We start from the raw sequence: 27089 nt of genomic DNA on the forward strand, positions 1-27089 counted from the left end.
CATAAACGCTGCTGCCATCTTCGTGTACAGTTACCATGGTTACAAAGTTAAGGTTACCCAAGGTGTTAATGGTGCCTGAACTGGCTGGGGAGGAGGTCGACAACATCACTGATCAGGTCCTTATAAACCAGCCCTAAGATCCCTCCCCAAGCAGTTCCATCAAAAAAATAAAACCTCGAGTCATCCCCCCCAGTTAGTTTCACCCACATTAACACCTAGATTTATCCCTCCCCAGGTAGTTTCACCAAAGCAACACCCCTTTGTAGACAGCGTATCATAACTGACACCTTAAGTAATCCCTCCCCAGATAGTTTCACCATCAGTGAAACCTTGAATTTGTTCCCTCCCCAGGTAGTTTTATCAAAGGAACACTTCTCTGTGGGCAGCATATCATAATCAACACCTTCAGTCATCCCTCCCCAGGTAGTTTCCCCAACATTAACACCTTGAATTATCCCTCCCCGGGTAGTTTCACCAAAGTAACACCCCTTTGCAGGCAGCATATCATAATCAACACGTTCAGTCATCCCTCCCCAGGCAGGTTCAATAAAATTAACACCTTGAGGAAGCTAACACATTAATTTATGGGAAAGATTAATTAACTGAGTCAGATCTGAGGAGGGATCTACGACACCACTTAGCATATAACACAGTCCTGAGGTCCCTCCCCAGGAAGTTTCAACAAGAAAAAACACTTTGCGTAATCCCTCTCCAGGCAGTTTCACCATTATTAATATCTTGAATTCTGTGAGTCTTGGGTTGTAAACAGGACACCAGGGACTGTTATTTGGGCATGAAAATAAATACCTGGGTCACCCCACCATGCAGTTTTAGACTTTACATTATCAGTTAGTTTCTATTTTGCTTGATTTTAGTTTTTATTTAGAAAATACTTTGCCTGTAGATATTTTTTCAGCGCTCTGACTGTCAGTGTGGTGAAACTGCCTGGGGAGGGATCTATACCACTTATATACTTAGAACACAGTCCTGAGGTCCCTCCCCAGGCAGTTTGACCACCATTAACACCTTGAATCATGTGAGTCTTGGGTTGTAAACAGGATACCAGGGATTGTTTTTTTTTGGGATGACAATAAATACTTGGGTCCCCCCCACCAGGCAGTTAAAACAGAGTAAGAAGTTTCATGGAGGACGGTAAGGAAAGATGTGATGACCCTCCACCTGGACACCAGGTGTGCCTGTTCCAGTCGTCACCTGATTGAGCCACACCTGCGATCTAGTGGCTCAGCTGCACTTAATCTCTCCCACTTCCATTCAAGCTGGCTCTCTGACAGGAGCTGCTGCCGTGTGGAGCTCCAGCAGCATGATTCTGGGTTTTGGTTTGGGTTTTTAATGCCCATTTGGTTGTTTTGCGTAGCAATAAACTGTTTTTAGTCACCACACCACTGTTGTCTCCTGGTTTTGTTGCGGCTTTTGGAGCCAAGTTGTTACAAAGACAATGAAGTAACAGGAATCCAGATGCCTTCTGTTGATAGACTTCAGCCACAATGCATTGATTTTTACCATCATTGGTGAGTATTTATTTTATTTTAGTTTAGAAAATACTCAGCAGATATTTCTACAGCACCACTTAACATACGTATAACACAGTCCTGAGGTCCCTCCCCAGGCAGTTTCACCATCATTACCACCTTAATAAAGCTCACACATTAATTTTAACTCAAAGCAGTCTGATGGGTTACAGTAAAAGACTGAGCAGCTTCTCCTAGAGGCTAACATTTCCTGTTAAAGAGCAGGACTAATGTGAGAGATCATGCAGACAGACGGCGTTTACCAGAGCGTGGGAGGTGATGACGGTCGGCGTGAGCGTGTTGGTAGCCGACCCAGGAGCCAATAAGCTGTTAACGGCTGCATTCACCTGCAGGAAAAACAGCAAACAAACGATGTCACAGTCTAATGGTAACGCTAATGCTAGGTTAGAATTACCTGCAAAATTAAGACACATTTTGTGAACAAACACTAAGATATTAATCGCACACAGAGATTCAGTCAGCATCTGTATGTAACTGAATGAAGTGGAGGAGGGCTGCAGACCTTATCCAGGGAGAGGCCGGGGGGGAGGGATGGGGAGGAGGGAAGCTCCAGCCCTCGAGGCTTCTTTGGTTTGGGAGGAACGGCGTCTGACGTCGAGGTCACTGGAGGAGTCGCCGCTGCTGAGGATGTGACCGGAGGGAGGACGGGATCTGACAGGAAGAAACCAACAGACTGGAGTTTATTATCAGAGAGAAAAACTGAAACTACAGAATCCATCTGTTCCAGATTTATTTATGGACCGGTACCGAAGGGTTTCTAGCTCAGAATGAACCTGTAGGGGGAAGATCAGACCACTAAAGTGAAGACAATCAGTCTGTGGTCAATTATTTAACAGAAATATTTCAGTTTTTTACACAACAGCAGCCTGAACTGTTTATTCTGCTGTTTAATTCCCTCATTCACTGTATATTTATATTATTAGCATGAAACACTTTATGGAGCATTTTACAATTTAGTACATTTTTAATTCACAGCATTTTACAATTTACTTTTTTATATTTCAATTCAAATTATAAATGTTAGAAAATCAAGACACCTGTAAGTCTAGGACAGTTTATAGAATTAGAAGATATTTTTAAAAATTCTAAATAAAACATGATGACACCCAGCCAGCTGAGGATATTAAAGTACAGCAAAAAACAAACGTATCGCGAGGGAACACAAAACTATTGAGAAGGAACACAAAAATACTGCAAGGCAATGTAAAAGTACTGCGAGGTAATACAAAACTATAGCAAGGGCAGGAAAACTACTGTGAAGTAAAGGAAAAGTACTGCGATCCTTTGGAAGTGTCGTTCTGCTGCTCTGCGTCTAAAATAACAGTGAAGTGTGATTTGGTGTTTCGTATTTCCAGGTTTCTTACTGGTTAGCATGTCCTTCACCTCCCCCTCGCCTCCTCCCTCCTCGGCCTGCTGCTGGACTCCCTCCCTGGGCTCCATGCAGGGAGGAGGCAGGATCTCCACCACAGCCAGGGGAGCTTCTGGTTCTCCGGACCCACAGATCAGCTGAGGAACCTGAAGGGAGGAGCAGAGACACTCCATGAGTCTGCTGAAGGCTGGGGGTGAAGTCAGAGTGGTGTCCTCCTCTCACCTCCTCCACCTGCTTCCCCTCCAGGGTCACCATCTCCAGCAGCTCCTCCTCTGACGGCAGGCTCTCCTCCTTGATCACGATGGGGGGAGGAGGAGGCCGTGCGGTGGGAGGAGCTACAGGAGGAGGAGGAGCCACGTTCTGCTGCTGCTGAGGGGGAGGAGGGTTGATGATGACGAACACCGGGTGGGGGTGAGTCGGGTGAGGAGCGGTGTGGGGGTGAGGGGGGAAGCCTGCAGGGCCGCAGTCGTCCTGCTGAGGCCCCTGGGGGCCCATGGAGACGTGAGGAGGAGGAGGGATGGGGCTCACCGTCCCTCCGACGGGACCCAGGGGTATCAGGGGCGTGAGGGAGGACGGGTCCCCGACGTTGGTGAGGTAAATCTGGGGAGGGTCGATAAGAGGAGCAGCTGGAGGATTCTGGGAAAAAACAGACGACAAACCCTGTGACTGGACAGATTGGAACCACTCAACCCACCAGACAGAACAGAGATGGTCATAATTTAACCAATTAAAGATCTGTGAAACAATGAGGCAGAAGAAGAAGGTCATGCATGTCAGAAAGTGTACTGTAGATTATCTGTAGAAACTTTAAACAATATATAATAACAGGTAGAAGAAGGTCCTGCATATCAGAAACTACATTATGATTAACTGTTAATCAATTATTTGCTGTTATTAATTTAACTGACTAAAAATATATTAACTGATTAGGCAGAAAACGGTTGTCCATGTAAAGAACTGTATTGTAGCTTATCTGTAATACCCGTTCATCATTTTGTGCATTGTTTTTGTCATTTGTATCTCGTTTTTGTCATTTTGTGCATAGTTTTGTCATTTTGTCTTGTTTTGTCATTTTGTCGTTTTTGTTGTTTTGTATCTCATTTTTGTCATTTTATGTTTCATTTTTGTCATTTTGTGTCTCGTTTTTGCAATTTCATGCCTTGTTTTTGTCGTTTAATTACTCATTTTTGCTATTTTGTGTCTCGTCTTTGTCATGTGTGTCATTTTTGTCGTTTTATGTTTTGTGTTATGTTTTTGTCGTTTTGTGTCTCATTTCAAGAAACGTCTTCCAGAGAAGTAGGAGTTTCTCCTGAAGCTCCTACGATCACCAGGACCTGGATGGGTTTAGCAGCAACGGACACCATGACAAAGACTAATGAGGAGGTTAATGACTTCCAACCAGAGCCTATTTGCATAGAGTGAGCCCAATTTAACACGGGTACCAATGGTGCTTGTCCAGCTAAAATAATTTCTATCCTGCTAATCATTAAATTATGCAAAAAGCAGTTAAAAAATAGTTTAAAATCAGTATCTGTAATATAAACCCTGTGAGGCTGTCAGAACTATGAGTGTGTCCGTCCTTCCTCTGATCTCAGCTCAGTTTAATTAACTGAATAATGTCCCACCGAGGGACCCGGCAGGGGGTGGAGCCAGATGCTGACCTGTGATTGGCTGGCGGCACTGGCAGGTATCTGCGGGCTGAGAGCTGGAGTCGGACACGGAGACGTCTGAGTGACGATCACCTGGAGGGCCGAGTCAACGGCTCCGCCCACCGACGGAGAGGATTTAGGCTCTGAGAGGACACACACCTGAGGAGGAGGAGGAGGAGGAAGAAGGAGAAGGAGGAGGAGGAAGAAGAAGAAGGAGGAGGAGGAGGAGGAGGAGGGAGAAGGAGGAGGAGGAGGAAGAAGAGGAGGAAGAGGAGGACGAGGAGGGGGAGGAGGAGGAAGAAGAAGAGGAGGAGGACGAAGAAGAAGAAGGAGAAAGAGGAGGAGGAGGAAGAGGAGGAAGAAGGAGGAGGAGGACGAGGAGGAAGAAGAGGAGGAAGAAGAGGAGGAGGAAGAAGAAGAGGAAGAAGAAGAAGAAGGAGAAAGAGGAGGAGGAGGAAGAGGAGGAAGAAGAAGAAGAAGAAGAAGGAGAAAGAGGAGGAGGGAGGATGATGATGAAGAAGAAGGAAGAGGAGGAGGAGGAGCAGGAAGAAGAGGAGGAGGAAGAAGAGGAGGAGGAGGAGGAGGAAGAAGAGGAGGAGGAAGAAGAAGAGGAGGAAGAAGAGGAGGAGGAAGAAGGAGAAGGAGGAGGAGGAAGAAGAAGAAGGAGGAGGAGGAGGAGGAGGAGGAAGAAGGAGAAGGAGGAGGAGGAGGAAGAAGAGGAGGAAGAGGAGGACGAGGAGGGGGAGGAGGAGGAAGAAGAAGAGGAGGAGGACGAAGAAGAAGAAGGAGAAAGAGGAGGAGGAGGAAGAGGAGGAAGAAGGAGGAGGAGGAAGAGGAGGAAGAAGAGGAGGAAAAAGAGGAGGAAGAAGAGGAGGAAGAAGAAGGAGAAAGAGGAGGAGGAAGAAGAGGAGGAAGAAGAAGAAGAAGAAGGAGAAAGAGGAGGAGGGAGGATGATGATGAAGAAGAAGGAAGAGGAGGAGGAGGAGCAGGAAGAAGAGGAAGAGGAGGAGGAAGAAGAGGAGGAGGAGGAGGAGGAAGAAGAGGAGGAGGAAGAAGAAGAGGAGGAAGAAGAGGAGGAGGAAGAGGAGGAGGAGCAGGAAGAAGAAGAGGAGGAAGAAGAGGAGGAGGACCAGGAGGAAGAAGAGGAGGAGGAAGAAGAAGAGGAGGAGGAGGACGAAGAAGAGGAGGAGGAGGATGAAGAAGAAGAAGGAGGAGGAGGAGGAGGACGAAGAGTAGGAGGAGCAGGAAGAAGAAGAGGAGGAGGAAGAGGAGGAGGAGGAAGGACATGTATCAGGATTAGAGGAGCCGATGATCCTCAGAGGAGATTAACGGACCAGAACTGATTCCTGATCTGAGTCCAGCTTCAACATCTGGATTCAAGTGTTACTGGGAGGAAGATGAGCCATCATTTATGTTAAATTTTGTCAAAAACCAATCAAAAGTCTATTATTTTTAACTTTCCATCATTTCCACAGACTTTACAAACGCAGTAGACAGTTATAGCCGAGCCAAAGAACAAATCAGAACATTTGTCAGAATACTTTTAGAAATGAGACATTCACTTTTAATTCACCATTTCTGTAAACATATTTTCATTTTGGTATCCAACTGCACGGCTGAGATCCCGACTATCACAAGTATTTATTGACTTCCAAACCCCACTGCTGGGGCTGGAAGCACGCTATCTCTAAGAAAACAAAACAAACAATAAAACACCCACAAAATGACACCAGATGTCAGCCAGAAACTATAAAGACAGAGAAAGAAAGTCAAGTTTTCAACTTTCCTGCAGTCCTCGAATGTGCCACGCAAAAATGAAGCAAATCTGAGCTTAAAATTGTGATATTTATCTAGAATAATGCTATTCTATGTACCTAATTTAAAACTGATCTGATAATAAACCACTTTGTCTGAGGCTGTGCATAAAAATAAAACTTTGTTTCAGGTTGAACTGCAGGCAGTGATTCCTCAGAGAGACTGAGAGGAAAACCAAAGCTACTGGATGAATAAAATAATGCAGCATGGCTCAGAAACAGTGAACAGAGGAGCAGGTTGTTGGAGATCCATCCAGCATGGAGAAACATCTTTCTACTGACGATGAACAGAGTAGAGAGGAAACGTCTGGAAACATGGAGATAGAAAAATATCTACAGGATGAGGAGGGAAAACGACCACAAAGAGACACGAAATGACAAAAACGAGACACAAAATGGCAAAAACAAGACAACACAAATAAGACAAAAAATGGAGATGCAGCTCGGCTCATAAACAGTGAACAGAGGAGGACGTTGTTGGAAGCATGGAGAAACATCTTCTACTGATGAAGAGCAGAGTAGAGAGGAAAAGTCTGGAAACTTGGAGACAGAAAAATATGTACAGGAGGAGGAGGGAAAACGACCACAAAGAGACACAAAATGACAAAAACAAGACGTGTAATGGCAAAAATGAGACACAAAACGAGATACAAAATGTCAAAAATAAGATACAAAATGATAAAACGAGACACAAAACAATAAACGAGACACAAAACGACAAAAAAGAGACACAAAACAACAAAAAAGAGACAAAACAACAAAAAGAGACACAAAACGACAAAAACAAGACACAACAACACAAATAAGACACAAAACAGAGACAACAAAAGACAGAGGAAAACCAAAGCTACTGGATGAATAAAATAAATGCATCATGGCTCAGAAACAGTGAACAGAGGATCTAGTTGTTGGAGATCCATTCTGCATGGTGAAACATCTTTCTACAGATGATGAGCAGAGCAGAGAGAACGTTCTCTCTCACCTCTCTGGGCATGCGATCGACCTTAGGGGCGGGGTCTTGCTGCAGCAGGAGCTCTGACTTGATTGGTCGAGGGTTGGGGGAGGACTGCAGCGATTGGATGGTGAAGGTGGAGTAGAGGCCGGACTTCATGTAGTCATTTCTGGAGCTCTTCTGGGAGTTGCTGGGTGATGAGCGCTGCTGGACTCAATCAATCAATCAATCAATCAATCAATCAATCAATCAATCAATCAATCAACTTAGAATATTAAAGGATGTAAACATTTTCTTTCAGATCACTCTCCTGTCTATGAGCAGAATTTGGGCTTGAGATGTTCAAAGGTAAAAGTACCTGCAGTAAGCCCTTTGATGGACAGGTTGAAGGCATGCCCCCAAGGCCTTTTGATTGGCTGTTTGGGTCGGTAATTTCCCGCCTCTGACCCTCCTCCACACAGCGGACTCCGTCGGGTAGCGACGGGTCGGGTTGGCTCACAAACTTGTAGACAAACTTCTGGCCGCTCACCTTCTTTATGATGTTCTGAAGAGTAAAAGTAAACAACACCGTGCTCTGTGGTGTACTTGGTACGACTGTTAGTACTAGTAGGCTGTCAGTAGTTTCACTTGTACTGCTGTCAGTAGTGCCGTCAGTAGTGGTAGTATTGTTGATGGTATTACCAGCTGTCACTAGTATCACTGGTAGTATTGTTGGTAGTTTCTTAGGCAGTAGTGTCAGTAATTTTGGCAGTAGTATTATCGATAGTATTGCCGGTAGTGGTCGGATTGTCTGTAACTTTGTCTGTAGTGTTGCCAGCAGTACTGTTGGTAGTAACATTAGAAGTTTTGTTGTTACTATAGACAACAATTTTATGGGTAGTGTTGTCTTTAGTGGTAGCATTTTTGGTAGTACTGTCAGTAGCGGTAGTATTATTGGTAACTTTGTTAGAATTATTAATAATGTTGGTATTTTTAGAAGTCGTTTGGTCAGTTGTGGTAGCATTCTTGCAAGTTATGACAGCAGTGGTAGTATTGTTGGTAGTGTTGTCAGTGGTGGTAGTATTGCTGGTAGTTTGACAAGTAGTTTTGTTGGTAGTGATAGCATTGTTGGTAGTAACATTTTTGGTAGTTTTGTCAGCTGTGATACAATAATTGGTAGTTTCGTCAGTAGTGGTAGTATTGTTGGGAGTTTTGTTGGAATTGTTAATATTGTTTGTATTTTTAGAAGTTGCTTGGTCAGTAGTGATAGCATTGTTGGTAGTATTTTCAGCTGTGATACTATAATGGGTAGATGTGTCAAGAGCAGTAGTATTGTTGGTAGTTTTATCAGTAGAACTATAGTTTGAATTGTCGATAGTACTGCCAGTTATTGTAGGATTTGTTGGGAGTTCTGTTGGAATTGTAAATACTGTTGGTATTTTTAGAAATCATTTCGTCGGGGGGGGGCGTGGTTAGCCAGCTATGGAGTAGGACGTGTTTTGGAGGAGCTCCGCACCAGCCTTTGAATTTTCTAACTAATTTTCAGAAACACCGAACTCTCTTTTGCTGGCAATTTGCCTCTGACATTGCCTACACTGGGTCGATGCCGTCCAAGAAGCCGAAATCATCTAAAAGTCGTGAGAAGTTAGATAAACTTGAAGAAGACACGGACGGCGAGCTAGCCATCATGGCTAACCAGCGCGTGTTTAATTCAAATGTCTTGATATTACAGTCACACGTAAATTGTTGCAACTGCTAAAATTAAACTGGAATAAAAAAATTACTCAATTGGAGAAAAACATAGAATTTTGGAATACTTTGCCTATCTCAATGATAGGGCGAATTAATGCCATTAAAATGATTGTGCTTCCTAGATTTTTATATATTTTTCAGTCAATTCCAGTGTGTATTCCTCAGCTATATTTTCAAAGGTTGGAATCAATTATTTCATCATTTATTTGGTCAGGCAAGGTTCCTAGGATCTCTAAAAAGCATCTTATGAAAAGTAAGTCCAATGGTGGCCTCAGTCTTCCTCATTTTAAGTTATACTATATGGCCGCTCATTTAAATATTTTTTCATATTGGCGGAGACGCACTTCTGGAGTTGAACTGAATGGGCAGCCATCATGGCTATTGATAGAACATGTCTTGTAGTAACTCCTGTCTTCCTGCACTCCTGAATAGTCCAATTAAGGTCAAAAATACACTGTATGACAAGAATCCAATAATTCATAATTCTCTGAAAGTCCGGAATGAGCTCTTGAGGACGATTAAGGCACCTAAAATGTATCTAGATGCTCCAATATGTAAGAATCATGCCTTTAAACCTGGCTTGGAAGATATGACATTTAATACATGGCGTGAAAGGGGCATTTCTTCCCTTAAAGATTTTTATATAGATGGACATCTTGTGTCTTTTCAACAATTGTAAGTCAAATATAATCTTCCAAATTCTCATTTCTTTAGATTTTTACAGGTTCGTCATTTCCTCAGAGCTGGTGTCTCACAATATGAATCTATTCCCCAGAACACAGCGCTTGATAGTTTTATGTCTGTCGAACCATATACTAAAGGTGCTGTTTCTCGTTACTATAATGTTTTATTAACCTTACAAAGCCCATCTTCCAAGGCTTTCAGGGTTCAGTGGCAGGAAGAACTGGGAGTGGACATCTCAGAGGATATTTGGCAAGATTGTATTAAGAACTCATATTGTAGTTCTATTAATGCCAGGCATACTCTTATCCAGTTTAAGGTTGTTAATAGATTATACTTTTCCCCCACTAAGTTAAAAAAAGATCTACCAGAATGCCTCAGATATATGTATCAAATGCTCAACAGATCAAGGAACATTGTCCCATCTTTTCTTTCTCTGCCATAAATTACAACCATTCTGGAGTTGTATGTTTGATTTCCTCACTAAAGCTATTGGTAGGAGTGTACCATGCACTCCCCTCACTGTTTTGTTTGGTGTGACTGACTTGGACTGGGGAAGAAATAAGAATGAAGTACAAGTGATACCACTGTGTACATTGTTGGCCAGGAAGATGATATTGCTGTGTTGGAAGTCTGACAAACCTCCTTCTTTTGAAATGTGGCTAAAAGAATTGAGAAATGTATTGCACTTAGAGAAAATTAGATACATGATGGCTAATCGATTAAGTTTATTTTTCAAAATTTGGCAACCAGTCATTAGTATGTTGGACAATCTTAAGTAACTCAGAATCTTGTTATTCTTGTTTTTATTTTTAATTTCTGATCCTGCCTCAACAATGTAGATGTGCATCTGTGATACCACCACCTGTTTCTGTTGTTCTGTTAAATTAAAATAATAAACATATATTTAAAAAAAAAAAGAAATCATTTCGTCAATAGTGATATCATTGTTGGTAGCTTTGATAGTAAAGGTAATGCTGCTGATAGTTTTGTCAGTACTTGTAGTATTGTTAGTCGTGTCAGTACCAGTAGTGCTGTTGGTAGTTTGACAAGTGTTTCTGTTGGCAGTGATAGCACTGTTGGGAGTTTTGTCAGTACTGACAGTATCATTGGTAGTTCTGCAAATAGTGGTAGTATTGCTGGTAGTTTTATGAGTAGTTTTGTTCCCACTCATGGTAATATTGGCATTTTTGTTGGTATTAGTATTATTGGTAGTTTTGTCGGTACTGGTACTGCTGTTACTACTAGTGTCAGTACCAATAGGGTTGTTGGTATAAATATAAACAGCTGTGTCAGTGTTGATAGTATTATTGGTAATGTTGTAATTAGTGATAATATTGTTTGTAGTAGTGTCAGTACTGGCACTATTCTCTGTAGTTTTGTCAGTTTGGGTAGTATTGTTGGCAGTTTTGTTGGAATTGTTAATATTGTTTGTATTTTTAGAAGTAGTTTTGTCAGTAGTGGTACTATTGTGGTCAGTAGTATTGTCAGGAGAATTATCAGTCGTATCATCAGCAGTATTATCAGTAGTATCATCAGTAGTATTGTCAGCAGTACTGTTCCCACTAACACCAGCAGTAGTACCTTGTCGTAGTAGTATCGGAGGGCCCGGCTCAGCTTGTCGTAGTTCATGTTGTGCTTGTTCTTGCGGAGGCCCCACAGTCGAGCTACCTCCTCAGCATCCAGCAGCTTGAACTCTCCATCCTCACCTGTCCAGGAGATCAGGTGTCGCTGCCGCTGGTCCTCCAGCAGGTGAAGCAGGAACTGCCACAGCGTGATGGACGGGTCCATGGCTGCAGGAGACCAGATGAGACATTCAGGAGACGTTAATCCAGGTGTGTTTGCTCCTGAGCAGGTAAACGTTCAGGCTGAGTGGATCACAGAGACTCAGTAGACATTAAACAGATTACAGCCACGCTAACCACCCGTTACACAACCAGCCCATCAGGCGCCCTGGAAACTATCCCCATGGAGAGACCTTTCATCAACGGTAACCATGGGAGCAGGACAGAGAATGGAGGCTCGGACGCACTTCAGCACCGATACTGAACTTTACTAAGAGCCAGCAGCATTATGATCAATAATCAATTTATTATTACAGCAACAGCAGCGAGTCAAAGTTACATCAGGAGCTGAAAGAGAAAGCTTTAACTAACTAGTGACAGTAACTACAAACTAATTTGGTCACTCAGCTGTAGAAATGTTGTCCTCCATCTTGTCTTTAACATATGAGCTCAGTTCGGAGGTCATTAACGAACACAGAAGTCTTTGTCATGGTGCCCGTTGCTAGCTAAACTCATCCAGGTCCTGGTGATCGTAGGAGCTTCAGTAGAAACCAGCCGGATTTCTCCAGACTCGGTTTCTCCTGAAGCTCCGACGACTTAAAGGTGGAACATTTCAGGTCATTAACCTCCTCAGAAGTCTTTGTCATGGTGCCCGTTGCAAGCTAAACTCCCACAATGCTCTCTGCTTTAACATGAACTGTAGTCTGAGTGACGCCTCCTCTGGTCTCTACAGGATTAAACAGGAAGAGACAAAAATGAGACAAAACGACAAAAACGAGACACAAAATGAGAAGGAGAGAAGACGGCAAAAACAAGACAGAAGATGGCAAAAATGAGAAATAAAATGGCAAAAATGAGACACAAAATGATAAAAACGAGACACAATGATAAAAATGAGATGTAAAATGATGAAATGAGACATAAAATGATGAAAATGAGACATAAAATTACAAAAACGAGACAGAAAATGGCAAAAACGAGACAGAAAATGGCAAAAACGAGACACAAAATGAAAATGAGACAAGATGGCAAAAACAAGACAAAATGATAAAAACGAGACATGAAATGACAAAAACAAGACACAAAATGAATAAAAAGAAGGCAGAACATGATAAAAACGAGACGTAAAATGACAAAAATGAGACGGTAAATGGCAAAAACAAGACATAAAATGAAAATAAGACAGAAGATGGCAAAAAGGAGACAGAAGATGGCAAAAGCCAGACAGAGGATGGCAAAAACAAGACAGAAAATGGCAAGAGACAGAAAATGAAAAAAAACGACAGAAAATGACAAAAATGAGACAGAAAAATGACAAAAACAAGACATAAAATGGCAAAAATGAGACACAAAATGACAAAAATGAGACATAAAATGGCAAAAATGACACATAAGATGACGAAAAGGAGACAGAAAATGGCAAAAAATGACAGAAAATGGCAAAAAATGTGACAGAAAAAGGCAAAAATGAGACAGAAAATGACAAAAACAAGACATAAAATGATAAAAACGAGACATAAAATGGCAAAAATGAGACATAAGATGACAAAAACGAGATGGAAAATGGCAAAAAACGTGACAGAAAATGACAAAAATGTGACAGAAAATGGCAAAAATGAGACAGAAAATGACAAAAACAAGACAGAAAATGGCAAAAAACATGACAGAAAGTGGCAAAAAATGTGACAGAAAATGACAAAAACAAGACAAAATGAAAATGAGACAGAAGATGGCAAAAATGAGACAGAAGATGGCAAAAACGAGACAGAAGATGGCAAAAACGAGACAGAAGATGGCAAAAACAAGACAGAAAATGGCAAAAGAGAGAAAATGAAAAAAACAAGACAGAAAATTACAAAAATGAGACATAAAATTACAAAAACGAGACAGAAAATGGTAAAAACGAGACACAAAATGAAAATGAGACAAGATGGCAAAAACAAGACACAAAATGATAAAAACGAGACATGAAATGACAAAAACAAGACACAAAATGAATAAAAAGAAGGCAGAAAATGATAAAAACGAGACATAAAATGACAAAAATGAGACGGTAAATGGCAAAAACAAGACATAAAATGAAAATGAGACAGAAGATGGCAAAAATGAGACAGAAGATGGCAAAAATGAGACAGAAGATGGCAAAAACGAGACAGAAGATGGCAAAAACGAGACAGAAGATGGCAGAGAGAAAATGACAAAAACAAGACAGAAAATGGCAAAAATGAGACACAAAATGACAAAAATGAGACATAAAATGGCAAAAATGAGACATAAGATGACAAAAACGAGACAGAAAATGGCAAAAATGAGACAGAAAATGACAAAAACAAGACAAAATGACAAAAACGAGATGGAAAATGGCAAAAAAAGTGACAGAAAATGGCAAAAAATGTGACAGAAAAAGGCAAAAATGAGACAGAAAATGACAAAAACATGACAAAAACGAGACATAAAATGGCAAAAATGAGACATAAGATGACAAAAACGAGATGGAAAATGTCAAAAAAAGTGACAGAAAATGACAAAAACATGACAAAATGGCAAAAATGAGACAAAAAATGACAAAAACGAGACAGAAAATAGCAAAAAACATGACAGAAAATGGCAAAAAACGTGACAGAAAATGACAAAAACGTGACAGAAAATGACAAAAACAAGACATAGGATGACAAAAACGAGACAGAAAATGACAAAAACGTGACAGAAAATGGCAAAAAACGTGACAGAAAATGACAAAAACGAGACATAAGATGACAAAAACGAGACACAAAATGACAAAAACGGGACACATGCATGCACTATTTTTTTCTACCCTAAAATGTGGAACCAAGTCTAAAAAGAGTCCAGAAGCTAGTCTGAAACTAGCCTTAAATCAGACTAAACAAGACTGAAACCAAGTCCAGAACTGTTCAAAACCGGTTTTAAATCAGCCCAAAAGCTGCTTTCCACTGGCTTGCATGAGTTAGCTCTGGTTGGAGGTCATTAACGTCTTCAGAAGTTTTTGTCATATTAAGTTTTATTTTTGTCGCTTTCTGTTTCGGTTTTGTCATTTTGTGTCTTGTTTTTGTTGTTTTCTGTTTCGTTGTCAGTTTGTGTCTCGTTTTTGTCATATTGTGTCTCGTTTGTGTCATATTGTGTCTCGTTTGCGTCATATTGTGTCTTGTTTCGTTTTTGTCATTTTGTTTTGTTTGTGTCGTTTTTGTTTGGTTCTGTCGTTTCGTGTCTCGTTTTTCTCATTTTCTGTTTTGTGTCTTGTTCTTGTCATATCGTCTTGTTTTTTTCATTTTTGTCATATTGTGTCTTGTTTGTCGTTTTCTATTTTGTTTCTGTCGTTTTGTGTCAGTTTTTTTTGCAGTTAAAAAAAAAATCTCCAAATAGTTTTTACGACCCAGTAAAGCATCATACCTTTAATACTCGTACGTTTAGATCATATTAGCATCGTTTTAAATCACGTCCAGAGCAAATAAAAAGCGAAGAGAAGCCAGCGGTTTGCTCACTTCCTCCACCAGAGAAGAAGAATGTGGTTTCCTGACCACTTCCTTTTGCTCTGCGGTTCCTCTGCTTCCTGTCACACTGGAAAACCAGCAGCAGTAGCAGCAACTTTCCTTTTTGTATTTTAAAATCTTTCATGATTCATATATATGTGTATATGTGTGTATATATATATATATATATATATATATATATATATATATATATATATATATATATACTTATATGTGTATATATATACATATATATGCATATATGTATATATATATGTGCATATATGTGTATATATATGCACATATATATATACACATATACACATATATGTATATATATACATATATATGCATATATGTATATATATGCACATATATACATATATATGTGCATATATATGTATATATATATGCACATATATATACATATATACATATATATGCACATATATATGTATATATGTGCATATATATATACATATATATGCACATACATATATACATATATATGTGCATATATATGTATATATGTATATATATATGTGTGTGTATGTATATTACACACACACATATATATGTGTGTGTATATGGGATGCTCCACCGTTAGCCGTTAGCATGACTCGTAGCTAACGTTAGCTCTGGTGCTAACAGCAACATGTTTTACATTGAGGTGATACCGTCGGCTTGAAGTGACGCAGTGATCAGAAAACTCTTTGTTGTACAATTTGCACACAACCAGGCTTTTATCCAAGCTGCCATCAGGAAGATTTTTAAAAGACAACTTTCTGTCCAACAAGCTCAATCTCATCTTCCTTCACTGTTCACCAGTTCCTGACTTCACTCAGTGCTTCCTGTGCTTCTTCTTCATGGCTACAAACAGACTTCAGGTTCATTACCACCACCTACTGGGCTGGAGTGTTCATCAGAGTTACCAGAAATGAGGGAACTGAGGAGGGTGCAATTAATCGCGTTATTATTTCTAACACGTTATTTTAGCGGTAATTAATTAATCGAAATTAACGTGTTAAAGTAGCAGCCCTAATATATATATATATATATATATATATATATATATATATATACACACACACACACACACATATGTATATAATCTATTGCAAGTACTTTAAAGATATTATTCAGTATTTCATACATTTTTTGTTTTTATTTCTATATTTTACATTTTTTCTTATAACTAATGTATTTACATTATTTGTATAATGTGTTTTAATTTTTTTATTTATTATTTTTTTTAAATATTTGTTAAATCTATTTCAGGCCATTTCCATGTTTTAGTTAAATATGTTACAATTTTCTTGACATTTTTCTACTTCTATTTTTTCATGTGTTTTTAACATTTAGATTTTTTTCAGATGGATTTCAGACTTTTTCCTGTTATTTAATAAAAACAATATTTTCTTTCTTTTAACACTTACATGTTGGTAATATTTGTGGAATGTTTTTTTAATGTATTTCAGACATTTCTTCCTGCTTATATTTTAATATTTCAACCAGTGGATGAACGTGAAACTCAAAGAAACTAAATAATTCTGTTCTGTCCACGTTAGATTTCATTCTTCAGGTTCAATCAGTTTAAGACAGAAAGTTGTTTGGTCTCTAAAACGTCAGAAAATGATGAAAATGTGGATCAGAGTTTCTCCAAATGTCTGATTTAGTCCAAAGATCTTCAACAGACAAAATATCTATTGTTAAGATGTTTTGTGTCTGATTTTGTGTCTCATTTTTGTAGTTTTCTGTCTTGTCTGTCGTTTTGTGTCTCGTTTTTGTCATTTACTGCCTTGTTTGTCACTTTGGGTCTCATTTTTGTCATTTTGTGTGTTGTTTATGTCATTTTTGTCTTGTTTTTGTCTTTTTGTGTCTCATTGTATTTGTCTGAACCCAAATACTGGTGGTAGTACTGCTGTCAGTACTTGTGGTAGTATTTCTGGTAGTACTGCTGTCAGTATTTGTGGTAGTATCTCTGGTAGTACTCCAGTCAGTACTTCTGGTAGTATTGTGGTAGTATTTGTGGTAGTATTGCAGTCAGTACTTCTGGTAGTATTGTGGTAGTATTGCAGTCAGTACTTGTGGTAGTATTTGTGGTAGTATTGCAGTCAGTACTTCTGGTAGTATTGTGGTAGTATTTGTGGTAGTATTGCAGTCAGTACTTCTGGTAGTGTTTGTGGTAGTATTTGTGGTAGTACTGCAGTCAGTACTTCTGGTAGTATTGTGGTAGTATTGCAGTCAGTACTTGTGGTAGTATTTGTGATAGTACTGCAGTCAGTACTTGTGGTAGTATTGTGGTAGTATTTGTGGTAGTACTGCAGTCAGTACTTCTGGTAGTATTGTGGTAGTATTTGTGGTAGTACTGCAGTCAGTACTTCTGGTAGTATTGTGGTAGTATTTGTGGCAGTACTGCAGTCAGTACTTCTGGTAGTACTGTGGCAGTATTTGTGGTAGTACTGCAATCAGTACTTGTGGTAGTATTGTGGTAGTATTTGTGGTAGTATTTGTTGTAGTACTGCTGTCAGTACTTGTGGTAGTATTTGTGGTAGTATTTCTGGTACTTCTGCTCTTCATCTGTCAGCTGCTCCGTTTCTCATCATCACATCAGAAACACGCCGTACCTCACAGCTCATCAGAATGCGTCAGTGTTGCCATGACAACATGTGAATATTACATCACAGCGGAGTGATACGATCTCCATGACAACAGTCTGTAATAACAATAATAATAATAATCAGAACCGGTTTGTGACGTCTGACCTGCTGTTCTACTGGATTCTTCATCTTCCAGGTTTAAATTCTAAACTTTCAGACTTCAGCTGGATGTTAATTATTTAAATAAAAGCTTTTAAAAGTCTTTGGTTGTCATGAATATTATACTCTGTGATTTTATGTGGCTAAAGGACGGTCGCTGAGATAAGAAGGTTTAAAGACACGTTATCTTGAAAACAAAATCACCAAAATGACTCCATTTATCAACCACAGGCTGTAAAACTGTTTTTTAATTTTCATTATTTTTTCTGTTTGATCTTTATCTGAACCAAACAGCAGAATTTTTTTTTTTTTTTTTTAGATTTAATAATAATATACACTATATTGCCAAAAGTATTTGCTCACCTACCTTGACTGGCATATGAACTTAAGTGACATCCCATTCCTAATCCATAGGGTTCAATATGACATGGGTCCACCCTTTGCAGCTAGAACAGCTTCAACTCTTCTGGGAAGGCTGTCCACAAGGTTTAGGAGTGTGTTTATGGGAATTTTTGACCATTCTTCCAGAAGCACATTTGTGAGGTCACACACTGATGTTGGACCAGAAGTTCTGGTTCTCAGTCTCTGCTCTAATTCATCCCAAAGGTGTTCTATGGGGTTGAGGTCAGGACTCTTTGCAGGCCAGTCAAGTTCATCCACACCAGACTCTGTCATCCATGTCTTTATGGACCTTGCTTTGTGCACTGGTGCACAGTCATGTTGGAAGAGGAAGGACCAGCTCTAAACTGTTCCCACAAAGTTGGGAGCATGGAATTGTCCAAAATGTCTTGGTATGCTGAAGCATTCAGAGTTCCTTTCACTGGAACTAAGGGTCCAAGCCCAGCTCCTGAAAAACAAGCCCACACCATAATCCCCTCTCCACCAAACTTTACACTTGGCACAATGCAGTCTGACAAGTATCGTTCTCCTGGCAACCACCAAACCCAGACTGGTCCATCAGATTGCCAGATGGAGAAGCGTGATTGGTCACTCCAGAGAAGGTGTCTCCACTGCTCTAGAGTCCAGTGGTGGCTGCTTTACACCACTGCATCCCACGCTTTGCATTGCACTTGGTGATGTATGGCTTGGATGCAGCTGCTGGGCCATGGAAACCCATTCCATGAAGCTCTCTGCTGAAGCACTGTTCTGGAGCTAATCTGAAGGCCACATGAAGTTTGAAGGTCTGTAGCGATTGGCTCTGCAGAAAGTTGGCCACCTCTTGGCACTATGCTCCTCAGCATCCACTGACCCCGCTCCGTCAGTTTACATGTCCTACCACTTGGTGGCAGAGTTGCTGTCGTTCCTACACACTTCCACTTTCTTATAATACAGCTGACAGTTGACTGTGGAATATTTAGGAGCCAGGAAATGTCACGACTGGATTTGTTGCACAGGTGGCATCCTATCACAGTTCCACGCTGGAATTCACGGAGCTCCTGAGAGCGAGCCATTCTTTCACAAATGTTTGTAAAAGCAGTCTGCAGCCTAGGTGCTTGATTTTATACACCTGTGGCCATGGAAGTGATTGAAACACCTGATTCTGATTATTTGGATGGGTGAGCCAATACTTTTGGCAATATAGTGTATTTCTGTCAAACTGCAGTTTTTTTTCCACCTCTGTTCCAATCCTACTTAGTGGCGTCATCTGAGCAATAAAAAGCTGCATCATCTGCATAAAGACGCACTTTTATTTTGTGTTTTTATCCTAATAGTTTTATTTTCTGATATATTTACTGGATATATTTATTACGATATATTTATTATGCTGCTGATGTCGAATGTTCAGCTCCATCTGGGAAAATAACCAAATCAAAGCTAAAGGTCAAGAGATTAAATCAAAATCACCTCAACCTACATGTTTACTTTAAAAATGCACCAAAAATAAACAGCTTGCATGAAACATGTTCTGTAAAAAACTAAAAATTCTGAATTTCTTTTATGGAACTGTGAAGCAACGACTGAGCTGTGAGCAACAGTCAGGTGAAGAAAATTCAGAGTTTTCAGGTTAACTGCAGGCGATGTAAAGAAGGATATATATGAGAAAATATTGATCGTATATTAATTTACATTAATGGTCAATACTCAACTATTTTGATCATCTGTTTAAATATTTTTCCAAAGTAAAAACTGTCTAAATTCTGTGATTTCAGCTTCTTAGTGTGAATATTTTCAGTTTTTTTTCCCTCCGTGACAGTAAACTGAAGATCTTTGGACAAAACAAGAAATTTGAGGAAACATTAATTCTTATTTTTTAACATTTTAACACAGAAAATAACTTGGATTAATCCACAATGAAAATAATCCTTAGTTACAGCTATAATTTACACATTAAATGCTGATAAAACGATGCTACATTACAGATTAAAGCACCTTTTTTCAACATTTTCTGACGTTTTACATCCAAAAATTATTAATTTATATTAATTGATAATAAAATAATCGCAGCTGCAGTTTTAATTAATGTGTATTCTGGTTTGTGTGACGTCCTTCAGCGTGAACTCGGCACAAATTATTAATTCATAGACTTTTGCACAAGCTAAGATATTAAAATACAAACAGGAAAATGCCTGGAAAATATTAGAAAATTATCCAACACCTACCGGCATCGATTAGTAAAATATAAACATGGAAAAATGTCAAGAGAATATGTAAAATGTTAAAAAGAAAGTGTAAAAATAGATTTAAATATATCTCTAAGAATATTTGAAATAGATTAGTAAGATTAAAAGAAACCCCATAAAATATCAAGAAATATTTTAAAACAGTAAAATCCAAGCAGGAAAATGTAAATATCAAATATAATGTTATTAGTGACACATGAGTAAAACGTTTTAGAAAAAGTAAAATATCAAAAAATAATTGTAAAATATTTTTAAAAACCTATTATGAGAAAAGAAACAAAAATATTAATAATATGTAAAATATATCATAAAATGTGGAAAATTACCAAAAATGACTGAAAAATCACTAAAATAATTTTAAAACATTAGTAAGAAGTAGGAAGTAGAAGAAGTAATTAGAATTTTTAAAAATGTCAAATATCTACAATAAATATGAAAAATATCTAAAAAAATTAATAAAATGTCAAAACAAAAAAGTTAAATACAATTTAAAAAGTGGAGTTGAATAATAGAAAACAGAAAAATATCTTTAAAATATTTGCAAGACATCTGTAAAATATAAAAACGTAAATTAAAATAAATGATCAACAAAATAATACTAATGATAAAACACCCCCAAAGACAAATATATATATGTAAAAAATGAAAAACAAAAAAAGAATACTAGATCAGAATATTAAAATTAGTGAAATAAAAAAATATAATGAAAAATTAGAAACAATATTGTTAACATGCTAAAATACTGTTTTTAAAACTGTAATTTATTTTTTGGAAAACTGGAAATAAGAAGTAAGAAGTTGCTGCATGTGAAGACGACGGAAAGTAAAAGAAGGAAAACTTTAAAATAAACAAACGTGATGATCTGAGCAGCAGATTGGAAAAACAAGCAACAATTCGAGCAACACATCAGCAAAATATTGAGGAAAATTAGGGGCTGGAGAACTGAGGGTGTTCTAGTTGTGAGGCGACAGCGTTAACCACTGATCGACTGTGCAGCTCCACTGAGGAAAACCTCAGTCTGTTTTCAGGAAATAAACTGATTCACTTCAGAACCAATGAAACCAGAAAACTACAGAATAAAAACCTCCAGGTTCAGAAAATAAACGAACCATAAACCTGATTCACAACACAACCTGAAAACACACAATAACGCACAGTAACACACACACACACACACACACACACACACACACACAATAACACACAGTAACACACACACAATAACACACACACAAAATAACACACAATAACACACACACACACACACAATAACACACAGTAACACACACACAATACCACACTAACACACACACAATAACACAATAACATACACATTAACACACACACACACAATAACACACACACAATAACACACACAGTAACACACACACAATAACACATTATATATAATAACACACAATAACACAATAACACACACACACAATAACACACTCAGCAACACACACACACACACACACACACACACCTGCAGGCCTCAGCAACTCCATCACACCTGTTGCGACACTGCTGCACATAAACACACACAGCGCTGCAGCACGCCCGCGCACACACTAACTGCACACTAACTAACAAACACACACATGAACACACTCAGTAACTGACCGTTGATCAGGGGGTTCGTCTCCATCTTCAGTTAATCTGCTGCTGCTTTCTGAGGGTTCAGATCTCCATGGTGCAGCTGCGGTGGTTCATGTGTGTGTAACTGAGTGCGTGTGTGTGCGTGTTGTCGTGCAGGTTACAGCTGTCAGAGCCTCGCTGAGGAGGAGGAGGCGACGTTCGGCAGCTTCTCTCCCGACCTGCTGGCGTTATGTAACCGCTCCGAGCCGCTGCCAGACTCCGCTGCCTCCATGCTAACGGCGACGGCGGGGAGTGGAAAGTTCACGAGGTCCGACGAGCACTGAGACACCGCTGAGAAGGTGGACGGGCCGCCGTTAGAGGCTCCGGACTCGGTGCTAATTACGATGCACGGCGTTAATTAGCACCAGAGTTAAGTCCTTCCTGTGGCTTTAAAGTGTTGATGGATCTAACTAGCCGCTAACGCTGCCAAGTTAACTCGATTCTGGCGGTCCTTACTTTAATCCTCCTCCTAGTTTCCGGTTAAACCAACGGCTGCTAGTTCACACAAAGTTCCCACAAGTTCTCTGATTTCCGCTGAGGCTGTTAGCAAAGCGTGCTAACCAGCTAGCCTAGCCTAGCCTAGCCTAGCCTAGCCTCAGCCCCCCGCCTGCTCCTCTCCTGCTGGTGCGTCAGCCCCCAAACAGCGCCGCTGACTGCGGACCGGAGCCGCAGAGTTCACCGGGGACCGTCCGCAGGCCTCCGACACGGAGGAAAAGTAGTTTGGAGCATCCGCCCGGCGCTTAATCCACTGCGTCCCGAGTCTGAAGGCAGATTTTCGGTGTGTTTTCCAGTTTCTTCCTGTTTGGACGAACGCCTCCTCAACACTTTTCATCACAGTCAGGTTTCCGCTATTTACTGCAGCGTTTCCGGGGAGACTTTCAAATTAACTACGTTTATCTAAATTATCCAATTACATTTTAATTTACGTCTTAAACTAAAACTACGTTTCAACTCACATTTTAATTTGGGGCTTCATTTAAAATTCTACTTCAATTTACATCTTAACTACTTTTTAATTTATAATTTAAACTAAGAAATCCTTCTTAATTTTAATTTGAAACTAAATTTATATTTTAGTTTTACATTTTATATTAAAGTTAAATTTATATATGTATCACTATAATTCAGTCGAGATGTAACTGTAATTCAAAATGTAAATTTAAATTATTCCATGTCCATTATAGATTTTTAAAAAATCTCTTTTAATTTGCATTTTCAATTGAAGTTATATATTTCTTATTATTGTCTAACATGACATCGTTCACTTTGGTCCCACAGTTTTGTAGCTGGAAATCACTAGATTTTGTGATTTTATTGGTTTTCAGGAAATTCACAAGAAAAGAAGCTTTAAGGGTAAAACAGCTTCCTTAATAATTTATATGTAAACTGTTGATTTCTGTCACTGAAAGCTTCATATCTAGAAATTAAAGAAAATAGGTGTTTCCACATTTATTAGACTTGTACATTATCCTTCGATAAAATACAATAAATACAATTAAAATGCCATTTATTATTATTATTATTATTATTATTATTATTATTATTATTATTATTATTATTATTATTATTATTATTATTATTATTATTATTACTATTATTATTATTATTATTATTATTATTATTATTATTATTATTGCTATTATGTTTTTAGAATCTCTGAAATAATTAAAATAAGTATTTGCAAAATATACATAGTAAGCAAATATTATAACATTTTGAAAATTAAAATATCAAGAAAGATGTTTTTAGAAATTAGGAAAATCTCTGAAAAGTATTTATAAAACATCCAAAAAAATATTAGTAAGAGTTTCATGAAATATTTTCAAAGTAAAGCACAAAACCCATAAATTCCAGTTTTCTTATTTCTGACAAGGTAAAATCAAATCAATCATAAATATTTCATCACATTAACGGGATTTATTTTAGGAAGAAACCATGACATTACTGTGTTTGTTAAATACATGAAATCTGCTTTTTACCAAAGATTCAAACTTTATTTTTTCAAAATCAAATGCGAGGATGAATTCTAAAATAAGAGTCTGAGGATGAGGGCTGCACAGTGGCGTAGTGGTTAGCACTTTCGCCTTGCAGCTAGAAGGTTCCTGGTTCACGTCCCGGCTTTCCCGGGATCTTTCTGCATGGAGTTTGCATGTTCTCCCTGTGCATGCGTGGGTTCTCTCCGGGTACTCCGGCTTCCTCCCACAGTCCAAAAATATGCTGAGATTAATTGATTACTCTAAATTGCCCGTAGGTGTGAATGTGAGAGTGATTGTTTGTCTCTGTATGTAGCCCTGTGACAGACTGGTGACCTGTCTAGGGTGTCCCCTGCCTTCACCTGAGTCAGCTGGGATAGACTCCAGCCCCCCCATGACCCTAGTGAGGATTAAGCGGTGTATAGATAATGGATGGATGGATGGATGGATGGATGGAGTCTGAGGATGATCTGAAAATAGTTTAGCAATGTAAAAATGATAAACAAATATAAGCCAGCAGTTAAATAAAAATAATCACATCTGTAAATGATGTTGAAATAGTTCAGATTTCAGGTTAGTACGAACATCAAGTGATTTTTGAAAAAAAAATATTTGGTTATTTTTGTTTAAAAAAAAAAAAAAACAGCAAAAGGAAATGCTTTTACTTTGAACGACCGCCGCCGGACTCTGTTTGATTTCCTGTGTCTTTCCCTCTCTAACTACGTCAAACTTGACGCTTCACGTTGTTTCTGCGGCAACAGGGCGGTGACGTCATCACAGACGTCTGTTCGCTACGAGGAGCCGCCGAGCAACCGGCGGCTCTTTCAAAATAAAAGTATCAGAGAGAAACAGTTCAGTGTGGAGCAGAAAAATCTGTTTTCAGAAAGAAAGAAAGACAATTTACTGTCAGACTGTAAAAGAAGGAAAATGTGGAACAGCATACAGAATAAAAAAATATAAACATCGAAAATAAGATAAATGTCAAGACAAATGATAAAATATTTTATATATATTTAGAATATGAATAATACAGTTCAAATTATCAAAAAGCTAAATACAAAGATAAAGTTCAAGATATTTTATATAAATCAGAAAAGTGTTTTACACAATGAAATATTAGAATAAAACAGGTAAATCTGAAAATTTAAAAATATCCAATAATAAAATAATAAGAACAAATGTACCACAAAAAATGCAATGGAAAATACAAGCGCAATTATTTCAAAATGCTAAAAAAAATATGTGTACCTCATTAGTGAAATATAAAAAGAAGTCAAGAAAAAAATGTAAAATATAAATATTTTCTCTAAAGAATATTTCTAATATACAAGACAAACAAATATTTGTAAAATACTATTACAAAATAATGAATAAAAAATATTAAATATTTGTGAAACTTTCCAAAGAGCACCAAAATATCAATAAATGTCTGTATTAAATAATTTGAAAAATAAAAGTATTTTATTTTTATTGGTGTTGACCTGATGAGTTTAAAATGCTTTTAAATAATGCAAATATTTTCAATTTCAGCAGATGTTAAAATACTTTGGAATAACTAAAATATTATTTGTAAAGTTTAGTAAAAATTCTCAGAACTTTATATTTTTCTAAACTGATGTTTTTATTTTATTTTGACAGAATCTGCAGCAGTGAAGTCGGTTTTAAACCAGATCTTTTTCTTTTTTTTCTTGGGGTTTTAGTCTGAAACAGAGTCACGTTTCTCTCCACGACTCGAAGCTGCTTTTCTTTTCTCTGAGTCTATTTCAAGCGTCGTCTCTCGGCTTCTTTACGTTTCTATTCAGCATCCAGTTTCCACGGCAACAGGCTCCGTGACGACAAGGAGCATCTGAGAGCAGCTGACAGTCGAACGCTTCGTCTTCATCACCGTCACCAGATCAGAATCAGCTCCTCAGATGTTCGGGGGGGGGGAAAAAAAACTTGTTTTCAGACTTGTGGCGTAAAGTTTCTCAGATTATTAAAAGTTTTTTTAACCAAAGAAGAAAAAAATCCTCAAATTTATCTGAATAATTCTTCATCAAAACATTGCACTTTTAGATGTTTAAATTTAGTTCTGTAAAAATATGAGTATAATATTATTTAAAATATCTCAAACATAACTGCAAAAAAATGAAATTAGATCTGAAATAAATATATGTCCAAATATATAGTTAGTTACATGTATAAAATAATACATATTAAACTATAAAATAATATTTGGAAAAATAAAGTCAGGAACAAATATATATCAAAATATAAAATAGTAATAAAAAATAAAAATCTTCATAAAATATTTTTAAAAATCTGTAAATCTCAGAAACTCTCCAGTTACATTTATAAAATAATTTTAAAAAGATGTTATTTAAAAATTACATTTTTTAAAAATATCTAAATGATTTGCCAATTTTTTTGAGATTTTAGTAATGGCCAAAAACTTTTTTTAAAATGTATTTTTTGTTTTTATACACAGAATAGAAAATTATATAAAAATATACAGAAATGCTATCTATAATTATAACAACTATAAACACTTAAAAGAAACTTAAAACACTCAAAAATGTATTTTAAAAATATTTACAAAGAAATAAACAGTTTCTAGGTAATATATTTCTGTAAAACACATCTGAGCTATTAGCTTGAAGATATTAGGTAAGACATAGTTATTTAGAACATTAAGAAATTTGGAACATATTTGGTAAAAATATTTAATAATTATTTAAAGAAATTCATCCAAAACTTTTCCAAAAAATATCATAACCATTATAGAAAAAATATAATAAAAATTACAATGAAATAATAATAAATAGAACAAAAATATTCCTAAAAATGTTTAAATTATTTGAAGAAATGAAATGAAAAAACTCCTCCATAAATATCCTTAAAAAAATGAAACTATTAGAAAATTTATAATTAAAAAATAGGACGAAAAATAACCATAAAATTATTCGATAAATTATTTAAAGACTTTCACCCAAAAAACTCCTCCAAAAATATCCTTTAAAAAAATAGTATTTTTTAATGTAAAAGATTATAATAAAAATTATAAAAGGACAAAGCAGAATCCTGAAAGATAGAAAAAAATA

The 27089-nt window shown here is 37.7% G+C and overlaps 1 protein-coding gene across 5 annotated transcripts in view; it reads right to left on the minus strand.

Moving 5' to 3' along the window:
- elk1 (ETS transcription factor ELK1) overlaps positions 1–22870 on the minus strand; it is a 40107-nt gene extending 17237 nt beyond the window's left edge. For 2 of the 5 annotated variants that reach the window (XR_008602457.1, XM_055012664.1), the window contains exons 1-9: positions 22022–22868; positions 11331–11539; positions 7693–7878; positions 7365–7541; positions 4581–4727; positions 3142–3555; positions 2915–3065; positions 2053–2201; positions 1793–1876 (exon numbers count right to left, since the gene is read on the minus strand). Coding sequence is in view for 4 of the 5 variants with exons in the window: in XM_055012664.1 (XP_054868639.1) it covers positions 1793–1876; positions 2053–2201; positions 2915–3065; positions 3142–3555; positions 4581–4727; positions 7365–7541; positions 7693–7878; positions 11331–11539; positions 22022–22046 (1542 nt within the window). In the remaining variant the exon portion in view is untranslated. Of the gene's footprint in view, positions 1–1792; positions 1877–2052; positions 2202–2914; positions 3066–3141; positions 3556–4580; positions 4728–7364; positions 7542–7692; positions 7879–11330; positions 11540–22021 lie in introns of all 5 variants that reach the window. The other 3 variants (XM_055012665.1, XM_055012666.1, XM_055012667.1) reach the window with 3 other exon arrangements.
- Positions 22871–27089: the final 4219 nt, after the last annotated feature.

The sequence above is a fragment of the Amphiprion ocellaris genome, chromosome 8 (genome assembly GCF_022539595.1).
Source record: "Amphiprion ocellaris isolate individual 3 ecotype Okinawa chromosome 8, ASM2253959v1, whole genome shotgun sequence".
NCBI lineage: Eukaryota > Metazoa > Chordata > Actinopteri > Pomacentridae > Amphiprion > Amphiprion ocellaris.